Genomic DNA, 12,536 nt, shown 5'->3' on the forward strand with positions numbered 1-12,536 from the left:
TCGAGCTCCTGTCATATGTTGAATAATCTGTGTATAATATTAATATTTACGGATTATACGAAATATGACAGAAGCTCGAAATAAATGACTGTGAATGAAAAGCCCTATTAATACATATCACTAGCGTGACCAGACATGTAAAGAAAATAGACTGGCTAGGGATATGCCACTCAATGCATCGGGGTGTAACGTCGATATCAAGGTGGTTTAGCTATCTTTGTCTGTCGTGCGAGTGTGAGCGTATCTACCCTAACAACACACAACATTCCAGGAATGTACTACCAAAGTTCTATCAATATTTGAATGTCCTGGACATTTAGGGAACATTCGGTGAACATCTGTTTAAATTATTCCTGGAATGTTACCATAAGACATTCTGTGAACATACTACCAATGTTCCTATATTTTAAGTTGCGAAATAATACATACGTGTAAGAGATACAACATTACTTATAACATACCAGACAAACTAAGTGACATTTTAGGCCTACAGTGCAATAATATGTCAAATTTAAAGAGTTTCCCAAGATTATAAACATACAAATGTAATAAAAATTATTGTTCGCGAATATTCAATTTGGAATGCGATTTTGTTAATAAAAAAAATACTTATAACTTATGCAAAACCCAAGATAGGCATTTATATTTATTTCTTTTGCGTTCATTTTCAAATTCGCCGTGCATATATTTTTGTGCATGGCGCTTGAGAGGGCATCACGTGACTAAAAACGACCAACCAACGACCTCGCTTCGGCCATCTTGGCATCTTCATCTTGGCGACCTTGCCTTGCCGTGGATTGTTTTTAGTTGTTTGTATTATTTGTGCTTTTTAAGAATATTTTTTTAATTCGGATACTTTTATAATAGCTTTAATAGTATTATTAACATAGTGCATAAAATGGTGTCCTGTTTTTAACGCAGTTGGAGTAGCAGAAACAAATGTAGATAAAAAAATCTGCAGGAATAACGTTTCAATTATGACAGAAGCTCAAAACAAATGACTGTGAATGAAAAGCCCTATTAAAAGGTTAGTATGCAAATATGTAAACGAAAGCATGCCCTGTATTTCAGAAAATAAATTAATACTATTAATACCCTAATAATACTATTCATAAAAAATCTTTTAAGTAACGTAGATATAACAAAGTGAATAAAAGGCATAAATCAGAAGAATTATTATTTTATTTTATAAGTTAATAATTGGTCATATCCATTTATTATTTTAATAATAATTGTGAATAAGCCACAAACTTCGCTTATTCCTAACTAAAATAGTAAATAGAGATAGGTAATAACAAAAGGATTTGTAAAACTAAAATAATTCTTTTTGCGTTTTTGCTAGTGTATGCGTTTATAAATAGGATGGTAGACCACACACTATAATATGCAGTACCAACTAATGAATACACAGAATATTATAGTCGATTTGCTAAACTCAGTCTCAGTACTAATTACTGTAATTTTGGCAAAATTTGCCAAAAACAAAAAAAATTACCTACTAAAATCACTAGCCAGTTGTGTCTGAGTTTGGGGAACCGACTATACTAATAAACAATTTCTAAGCTGTTTTATAATAATTTTGTGAGTTCATTAATCATATTTTTTATTTAAAACTAAAATTTGTTAATAATGCTTAGTAATGCATATATTTTGTATTTTTAGCTTTCCAGAAGATCCTGCGAAGAAGACATGAAGTATAGATCAGATTTGTTAATAGAGGAGTATGTTCAAAACACTTTTTAGAAAAAGATATTGACAGAACTTCACTTTCATCTGTTCGTTTGAGAGACTGTGCTGTTCCAATAGCTTATGTCACACAGGTATATGCATAACCTAATTAATAATACAGTCCGTACAATATAGATACTGTTGTAATTCATTATCTACATCGGAGATCTAAGTTGACATTGTTGCCCAACTACAAAAAATTTTTGAATTCATTTTAAGTCAAACATATCACATAATTATTGCGAAGTAGATTATACAACAAAACAGATTAATATTCAATGTAAATAAATAAAACCATCAGAAATCGAAAACAAGAATTAAGGTATAATCTTATGTTACAGTTATTAAGGTACCAAGGGTATTATAGGGATATACGTTGACCGAAAGCGTTATTATTATAATACCTGTGGTGCCTTCAACGTTTAATGCCCGACTAAATTATTCTTTATATGCGAAAATTTTGAATGAATTTTGAATTGATTAGTTTTTAAATAAGTACATTTACCAGTAACAGTAGTAACGTAATTGTGGTAACCATAGTTTTACTTAGGTTGATATTTGTCAACTTGACAGTATCTAAGTCGTTATTTAAATTTAATGCCCAAGGGCGTTATATCGTACTTAACAGACTTCGAAATGTCATTATTTGTCAAATAATGTACCAGTAGGACATTAAAGTAAATAATAAAAACAATAAATATAATGAATACTAAATACTTATTTGTTTGTGAAAAATCTATTTCTTTGTGGCTTTTTTGTAATTAATTATTCTAATGGGGAAATAAGCCACAATTTACTTGAAAAAATAATTTTATTAAGGTTTCTACTTCCACATCGGATGTCGTTGTCAAAATACAAAATGTTCATTATTATTATTTTATTTATTAAATATTATTTATTATTTATTTAAATATTATTTAATATTTATTTTTTTATTATTATTATTTATGCATATTATTACCTGTAAATAATATTTCTTCTGATTGTTAATTGTAAAGGATAGAAAAATTACCTTTTATTTTATTTTCTTTTAGAATCAGCTGAGAGAAGTGGTCTACAAAAAACCAGAAAGGAAACGGAATATGTGGCTACGAAAAGCAAAAGAAAGGTTTACAAAGCAAATGTGACACATTTTTTTATAATATTTAGGAATGTCAGCAAATTACATTAAAAAATGTATGTAAAGATTTTTTGCAATAAAAATGTTTATATTTATCAAGGATGTATTATTTGGTATGGCCATATATCGTCAGTGATGTGACAGTACCTCCTATCTGTTTTTTTCAAGAGATTTGTAAGATAGACTAAAAACTTGTTTCGGCCACCTCCTGTTTTCATATATTTTTTGACTTGTTTTGCAGTAAATTCAACTATCTATTTACTACAAAAAAAGTCAGAATACGTACGAAACCAGAAAGTGACCTTAAAAAATGTTTTTCGTCTCCTGCAAACCTCATGAAAAAACATATAGGAGGTATTGTCACATTACTGACGATATATTTCAGTGAATGTCTAAAAAATATACTGTGAATGTTCAAAGAACGTTCGTAGACATTCATGGAATGTTCTAACAAGACATTCAGTCTAAAAATATACTGTGAATGTCCAAAGAACATTCATGGAATGTTCCAACAAGACATTCAGTCTAAAAAATAGACTGTGAATGTCCAAAGAACATTCGTAGACATTCATGGAATGTTCCAACAGAACATTCTAAGAATATTTAAAATGCTGACACAGCACTTTCCTGGTACTTTCCAGGGACATTCGTGTGCATTTGGGGACATTCCAGGAATGTTTTCAATGTCCTGTGTGTACATTCTAGGAACATTCATGGAATGTTTTGTGTTATTAGGGTACCAAGAGGTGGGAGTAACGGAACGACAGTGACACACAGGCGGCGGCCATCATATGCTAGAGAGAGAAAGCTAAGTGGCTAAGCGCCAGTAGAGGGAGATAGATAGACGACCACCGACCCGAACTGCTCCGCGTTACGCTATTTTTCCGAGTTGGCCAAATCTATGTGTATAAGATCTTTGAGCGTGACACGGCAATTTTTTAAATGTCCCATTTAAACATACCCAAACCGTCCTTACAAACTTTCAAAAAACCGCCACCACGAGCAGGTCGGTCGATTTTGCTTTGACACTTTGTTAACGCTCGGAGCGAATAAACAAAAAACCTTTAAGTAAATGATGGCAGCAATAAAACATTGAATGTTGATTTTTTCTGGTAACAATAATAACGATTAAGATGAATTTTTAAGTAAAGTATTACCTTCTGACGATAAAATTTAACTCTTTTTTCTCATTAAATATTTTAAAAAATATATACCATTTTTTACGAATTTACTAAAAAATATATCATCCGCCACTGGGGATATATCCCTACTTCTTTAACCCGACTGACGCTGACGTCAAAAATGTCAAACGGGATAAAGATCATTTAAAAATATCCAGATTTTCTCTCTCTGTTTAAAGATCGAATTTAGAATTAGGTTATGTATGTCATGTATGTTTACCTTTACCTTGTTCAAATTTAGACATTTTAAACACCTTTCATTGATCTCCACCGATTGATGAGTACTGTTCGGCTATTCTTCAAAATATGGATACGATATTGTGTGAACTAGAAACCAGAAAGTTGTAATCAACATTCCTTAATTTACACATTGTAACTTCTTTGTAATTGCAACTTTTTACACTACAATGCCAAAGTTTTTTTCTGATTCAACAATCTTTAATTACACCTGGGACCAAGTTGCACAAGGTTTTTGGAAAAGATATCCCAATCCTAATAGGTATTTATTTACATTTAAAGTTAGATTTAATGTTTATTATATTCACCCAATCCCTATGGGGTCAAAGTCTTTTGTGAGGTGAAAACATACTTTTATTTGTATTACTTCCTTATCAGTATTTATATTTTAGTAAACATGAGCTGACTGAAGATACAGTAGAAAGAGAAGTATATACAGTGGAACCAGGATTATCGGTCTCTCTATTAACTGTCACCTCTGTTGACCATCAATTAGGGTCCATACATAAGTTATATTGACTACATAAGTAAAAATTTAGTCATCAATTTATTTTGTTTGAGCATTGTGAGAAGCCAAAAGAAATTCGTTGAAATCTACATGTGCAGTTATGCCACCACCACATTTTTTTATGTAAATAATTTTTGTTCTTATTCATGGCTCTGGATTAAATTTCAATTTAAATAGGTAATGATAAATGATACTGTGCTTTTAGAATTCTATTTTTCACAGCACAATAATTATTACAGTCAATAAATGTGTGTCACCATAGTTCATGTTCTGTTAACTTGTCTTTTCGATTATCCATCATACCCTTTTTCCCGTGCCCTGACAGATAATCCAGGTTCCACTGTATATATTTTCAAAAAACCCAGGGTGGTGCAATATAATATAGTGGTGTAATGTAACAATACATTACATTATGTTACATTATAATAAAATACAAAAACAACTTAATCTTAAATTTAACTAATAACTGCTATATATTTATATTATGTACAAATTTGACCCATTCCTTCTTATTTCAAGCCATCATCCTTGCTTCTATCCACGTTGTTCCCCTTTTCTCGAATATTTTGCCTAGTGTTCTATCCCATGTTTGTTGTGGTCTACCTTTCTTCTTTGCGTTTTTGCCTGCCAAATTTCTTTTACCGGTTTGTATGATCCATTCTCTGAAGATGGCCCCACCAACTGAGTTGCCTTCTTTCTATAAATTCTAACATTGACTCTATTTCCAAATCTTCTCCTATTTGAGTGTTCCGTCCGTAGTCTGTCTCTTTTGATAACGCCTTGAACTTGTCTAAAGTGTTTCATTTCTACTGCCTGTATTTTACTCTTTTATCATTCTGTTAGTACCCATGACTCATAACCAAAGGTTAATACAAGTCTATATATTGACTTGAACACATTAATTTTTGTTTTCCGTGTTATTTCCTTTTTATTTATGAATTTATTGCTCATTGCATAGCATAGGTTCATCATTTTTTGAACTTTATCATTAATTTCTGTTTCCTGTCTTCCGTTGTCTTCTAATTCTACTCCTAAATATTGGAATGTTTGTGCTTGTTCTATATTTACTTCTTCTATTTTTATGTTTATCTTTTCTTCTTCCTCATTGTCCCATATGACCATAACTTTTATTTTATTTTTATTAATTGTCATTCCATATTTTTTTAGTATTTCATTCCATATTTGTATATTTCTTTGTAGTTGTTTCTCATTTTCGGCCAATATGATGACGTCATCAGCAAATGTTCCTTCTGAAATGTCTACTCTTCTTAAATTTCTATAACCCACATGCATTTTTTTTTCACTTTTACTTTACATTCTTTAATTATCTCCTCAATGTAAATTATAAACAGTGTTGGACTTAATCCTCCTCCTTGTCTCAGACCCTCATTCATTGTAAATGGTTTTGATGTTCTGTTTTGGCTGATGATATAATTCACATTGTTGTTGTAAATATTCTTAATAACCCTTATCATTTTGATACTTTTCTAATATTGTTACCTCTCGTCTCTAATATTTCCTATAATTTTTGCCTTGGTACCGTGTGAAAAGCATTTTCAAGATCTATGTAAGCCATCTTTTTCTCCTGTTGCTGATATTTTTTTTTGATTTATTATTTGCTTGATTGTAAATATATGATCCTGGGTGCTTCTGCCTTTCCTGAGACCCCTTTGTGATTCCTCGAGTGTGCTGTCAATTTTTCCGATTATTCTTTTGTTCAGTATTTTTTTGTATATTTTCGTGGCAGTGTTTAACAGTATTATTCCTCTGCAATTCTAGCAATCTGTTCTATTGTCCTTTTTATAAATCGGCACTATCTGTGGCTTTTGTCAGTCCATCGGTATCTGTTTTTCCCTCCAAACTGCATTAAATATTTTTAATAGTAACTCTGTTGCATTTTGTCCCATTTTATTATCATTTCACTGATTATTCTGTCATACCCTGGTGATTTTCCGTTTTTCATTTCTGCAATAGCTTCTTGCAGTTCATTTATGGTTATAGGATCTACATCTACATTATCATCTTCTATTCTTTGGTTCGCTACATTGTTTTCTTCGCGATAGCAGTGAGTTTGTAGCATCTCTTGGAAATATTCTCTCCATCTGTTCATCATTTCATTTTCTTCTGTAAGAATTTCACCAGTTTTATTCTTTATGCTTTCTATTTCTTGATTTTTTCTTTTCTCATTGATTTTTTAAAACTCCATAGAACAGTTTTTGATTCTCTTTACTGTTTGTTTCCATATTTTCTCCAAATTCTGTCCATTTGTCCTTCTGTGCCTTTGTAACCAGTTCTTTTACTAGTCTCCTGTGTTTTTTTATATTCGTCATAGTTTTATGGTGTTTTGTTTTATTAGTATGTTTTCCAAGCATTTTTCTTTCTTGTAAGTTGTTGTTTTATTTCTTCATTCCACTATGCAGTTTGTTTTCTCTTATTGCTCTTTTTACTTGTTCCACATACTTCTGCCACTGTATTTAGTATTATCTCTTTTACATTTAAAGTTAGATTTAATGTTCTTTATATTCACCCAATCGCTATGGGGTCAAAGTCTTTTGCGAGGTGAAAAACATACTTTTATTTGTATTACTTCCTTATCAGTATTTATATTTTTAGTAAACATGTGCTGACTGAAGATACAGTAGAAAGAGAAGTAAGGAGTGGAAAGTTGTTTTCCAAAAGGCTTTTAACAAAGACTAATAGCATTCCAAAATGGGCTGAGAGGTTTATGAGCTCAAGACATGTGAATATAATTGAAGAAAGCATTGTTGACCCAAAAAATAAAGTTCTTACCACATACACAAGAAATTTAGGGTATGTTAAAGTGATGGTGAGTAACCAGACTGATTGATTTATATTTCCTCAATAAAGGGTTATTTTTTTTTTAATTTTTAATCACTCGCATCAATCATGGTAGGTTGCTGTAGGCTTTAATCTTTTTCATTGGTTCATCCTTTTACATTTTTTGGTAATACAGTAGAGTCTCTCTATAACGAACACATGTATTACGAGGTTTTGCTTATAACGAGGTACACTAGATGTCCCATGAAATTCCTATTGAACTATAACACCTCTATAACGAGGCATATTTGATTATAACAAGGAAACATGAAATCGAAGAATATGTTTCTTTACCTGTTTTTGGCGTGGTGATGGCTATAAATAAATACCCCATTGCCTGTATATAGGAATTCCCCTACATCTGTGTGCTTACCGAGGCCAGTGCTGTAATAAATTCCACCACCTGTAATAAACTTCTTCCTGTCTATTTATCTACCGACTGATATTATATATATATATATACATATATATATATATATATATATATATATATATATATATATATATATATATATATATATATATATATATATATATATATATATATCCAATCCTGTTACTCCGTGAAGGAGCATAGGGCATCCACGAAGCTTCTCCATTCTCCTCTATTTCTGGCCATGGTTGCTATTTCTCCCCAGGTTTTCTTCATACTTTTGTGGTCTTCTTCAACGGTACTCCTCCATGTTTTGGTCGGGCGTCCTCTGCTTCTTCGTCCTACTGCATTCCATTTGAGTGCCTGTTTTGTTATGTCTGCATTTTCTTTCCTCAGTGTGTACCGACTGATATTGAATGTTTCAATTTATGATGGCTTAGTTTCATTGTTGAAGTCGACCATCGACACCTAATAAACTATGTAAGAGGCATCAAAACATTTCAGTAGTGGTGGTATGCACAATATTATGGGTGTCTGATATAACGAGATCCGCTTATAACGAGGTAATTGAGGCGTTCTTTGCAAAAACCCCATATGTCACTTTTTACAATATCGGAGATATTTAAAAAAAAGTTATTTAATTGAACCCTATTAAGTTTACGGAAATTCTCAAATTAGTGATTTATTATTTTGATGATTACACACAGTTTACAATATAAATAACATTATTTTTTCCTTTTGTTTATTTATGAAGGACATTTATTCATTTGACATATGGGGTTTTTGCAGGAATTTTTCATTAATTTATAAGAAAACGATATTTATAGTAATAAACCAAAATAAAAAATGAACGAAAAATGGTGTAAAATGGTGTTTACTTATAAAATCACGCAACACAACTATTCGAAGGATATTTAACCTATAAAAACCTACTGACAGCCCATGGTTCTGACAGCCAAGCGATAAAGTTTCCCGCAAAAACACCAATAACAACTATGGTTTTGAAGGGAATTGCGCTTGACATATGGGGTTTAGACGGAATCGCCTATATTTTTGTCGCTTATATTTTGGACTACTGTAATTTTAATGCAAGTTTCTTACGCAAGGAACGTAGGTAATTAGTCCTTCAATCCATAGAAGCCATAAGTCAATTTCCGAAAAAAAAGGACAACTGGGGTTTTTGCAAAGAACGCCTCAATTAGTCTGTCATTTCAGTTCTCGTTATAGAGGGAGTCTACTATATTAGATTTCATCTGACGTCCTGAAGGGCACTAAGGATTATGAAAAAGAAGAGGAAGGGGTAACTTTAGATATTTCATTTGTATCAGAAATCATTTTATTAGGTGTGCTATATCAGTGTTTGTCATATTTTTACAAAACCAAAAACAATAGACTGTCAACCTCGAAATTTACAAAACCCTCCCCTCCCGAAAATTTTCCATATTAAAAAAGTTGTCTGACTCGACATGAATAACTGAATGAACAAAGTCTCATGAGGGAGGTAATCATGATTTTTTTAAGTGTGGGCCCAAGTCTTAATTAATTAATATGCGAGGTAATTTTTATTTAACTGATTAAATTGCAGTAATGTGGATTTTCAGTGGGCACGATCTAATATTCATTAATATGGGAAACCATTTAATATTAAAGTACCTATTGCATAGTACACTCACCGGCACAAAAAACGGGCACCCAAAAAAATGCGTCATTTTTAATGTCTTGTATTTCCTAAACCTGATGTCCGATTTAGGTAATTTTTTTCATATGTTATAGCCTTTTTTCTTTGTCAATATCGCTGTAATAATATTATTGCTTGACAGGTACATTGTCATTGTATACAGGGTGTACGAATCAAACTGTGTTTTTTTTCTCAAATTTTGGAACACCCTGTGGAATGGTCTAGCTTTTATAAAATACTGAAATTAAAACCCAACTATAGCCTCAGGTTTTCTTAACATTCTGTTTTTTAATTCATTCGCTTATGTTGGATAATAAAGTTAGGCACTTTAACAACTACCCCTGTTTTTCGTCAATACAGGGTGTTTTTAAATAAGTACGACAAACTTTAAGGGGTAATTCTGCATGATAAAATAATGACAGTTTGCTTTATAAACGTATGCCCGCAAATGCCTCGTTTCCGAGATAGGGGATGTTGAAATTGTTCTTACAAACTGACGATTTATTTATTGCTTTAAAACGGTTTGTGATATGCAAATGAAATTTGGTAGATTTTAAGAGGTAGTTATTGCGCATTTTTTTGGCATACAATTAAGAATTTTATATTCACCATTGGCGTGCATACGGGATATATCTAAAATGTTTATACCCGTATGTACGCCAATGGTGAATATAAAATTCTTAATTGTATGCCAAAAAATGCGCAATAACTACCTCTTAAAATCTACCAAATTTCATTTGCATATCACAAACCGTTTTAGCGCAATAAATAAATCGTCAGTTTGTAAGAACAATTTCAACACCCCCTATCTCGGAAACGAAGCATTTGCGGGCATACGTTTATAAAGCAAACTGTCATTATTTTATCATGCAGAATTACCCCTTAAAGTTTATCGTACTTACTTAAAAACACCCTGTATTGACGAAAAACGGGGGTAGTTGTTAAAGTGCCTAACTTTTTTATTATCCAACATAAGCGAATGAATCAAAAAACAGAATGTTAAGAAAACCTGAGGCTATAGTTGGGTTTTAATATAAAAGCTAGAACATTCCACAGGGTGTTCCAAAGTTTGAGAAAAAAAAAAACAGTTTGATTCGTACACCCTGTATACAATGACAATGTACCTGTCTAGCAACAATATTATTACAGCGATATTGTTAAAGAATAAGGCTATAACATATTAAAAAATTACTTAAACTGGATATCAGGTTTAGGAAATACAAGTCATTTAAAATGGCCCATTTTTTAGGGTGCCCGTTTTTTGTGCCGGTGAGTGTAGATATACATAAAATCAAATAAATTTTTAATGATATAAATGGCACAAAAAATTATTTTCCTTTTAATGTTTCTACAATTTGAACAACTAACCAAGAGTGAAATATGTATTGTCTGGTTCAATGAATTTATTATTTTTTACTTGATGTCATAATGTTATGGAATTACATGATTATGTAAATATACTTTATTGTTTTTGTTTCCAAGATGTGGTAAACTTACATTTTTAGCAATAATTCATGACCTCATGTCATATACTTTTTGCATTTGTGGTATGTATTCTTTTTAGATACTTAGAATATGTTGCAAGTAGTGAAATATTGCTATATTATATATTCCACAACTAAAATTTAATTCAATAAAACATGACCAACTGATAACTATTTATATGCTAACCTAATACACTATTATGAGTTATCAATGTTCCTCCATTCAGTAAAACCCCGATTATCCGTGCTCCTCGGGACCGGACGTGGCACGGATAATTGAAAAGCAGGGATAATTCGAACATTTATTCCATATATATAATACACATGTATGTGTATACATACATATACCTACCACAAAAAGATAACAGAAAAATTAAATCTTTCATTATGAGTCTCCCTTTCGGCGTATATAAAAATGCAATTTTTCTACGGCCGTGCCTAAACAGCCACTTTCCCGCACTAGTGAGGGAAAGTAGAATACCTCGTATCATGGCATTATAATATATTATAATATATGCGATAAACTAATATTTAGATATTATTTACTAATTTATTTCAAATTTATCTTATTGTGTTCATGTTTTAATGAAATTAACGGGACTATTTCACTAGACTGTTTTTACCTGATAAAACGTCATAGCAACGCATCGTTTTCTACTGACAAAACTCCTTAGCGACGTGATTTCTCAGCGACAAAATTATGACAGATCCGTCACGAAAGTGTCTAGTAATAACAAATAAATAAAGATTATATTTCGTTGATGTGGTGCATTAATTGTCTCGTGAAATAGTCTTGTCGAATATCATTCGAGAGAAAATTAAATACCGGCAAAATTTTCTCCTGGTTTCATTCAAGTTCGTTGCCTTTTGGTAATTTTCGCTTATGAAATTTTGACAAAATCACTCGACTGACGTCTCGTGATTTAAGTCAAAATTTAATTCGCGAAAATTGCCAGGCAACAAACTTTCATACCAGTTGAAAATATTGCCGGCAAAATTTTCTCTCTTGTGATATTATATACGAAAATTCTTTGAAATAGAATTATTTTGACATAATATTCATAAGTCAAATCAGTGGACAATCACAATGGTTTTTAATAGGGCTTTTCATTCACAGTCATTTGTTTCGAGCTTCTGTCATATGTTGTATAATCTGTGTATAATATTAATATACACGGATTATACGACAAATGACAGAAGCTCGAAACAAATGACAATCGATGAAAAGCCCTATATAGTCGTCATTGAAACCATTATCGTCGTCCTAGTAACCAATTTTATTGAAAGTTTGATTTTGACAACCTTGTCAAACAACGTATGAATTTGTGTGTTTTCGCTGCCATTTTTAAAAAATTACATGGATTCATCGGACGAAGATATCCCGGAAGC

General features: G+C 31.6%; 1 protein-coding gene and 1 long non-coding RNA gene across 3 annotated transcripts in view; both read left to right on the forward strand.

Moving 5' to 3' along the window:
- The first annotated feature begins 473 nt into the window (after nt 1–473).
- On the forward strand, nt 474–2,943 carry LOC126884298 (uncharacterized). Its single transcript, XR_007697945.1, has 3 exons — nt 474–1,027; nt 1,663–1,820; nt 2,763–2,943. It is a non-coding gene; the product is annotated as an uncharacterized LOC126884298 (long non-coding RNA).
- Nucleotides 2,944–4,191: 1,248 nt separating this feature from the next.
- LOC114332352 (protein preli-like) overlaps nt 4,192–12,536 on the forward strand; it is a 41,087-nt gene continuing 32,742 nt past the window's right edge. The window contains exons 1-3 of one of the 2 annotated variants that reach the window (XM_050650238.1): nt 4,387–4,528; nt 4,659–4,897; nt 7,388–7,601. In XM_050650238.1, coding sequence (XP_050506195.1) covers nt 4,875–4,897; nt 7,388–7,601 — 237 coding nt within the window. In that variant the 5' untranslated portion in view covers nt 4,387–4,528; nt 4,659–4,874. Of the gene's footprint in view, nt 4,529–4,658; nt 4,898–7,387; nt 7,602–12,536 lie in introns of both variants that reach the window. The other variant, XM_028282139.2, reaches the window with a different exon arrangement.

The sequence above is a fragment of the Diabrotica virgifera genome, chromosome 5 (assembly GCF_917563875.1).
Source record: "Diabrotica virgifera virgifera chromosome 5, PGI_DIABVI_V3a".
NCBI classification, from domain to species: domain Eukaryota; kingdom Metazoa; phylum Arthropoda; class Insecta; order Coleoptera; family Chrysomelidae; genus Diabrotica; species Diabrotica virgifera.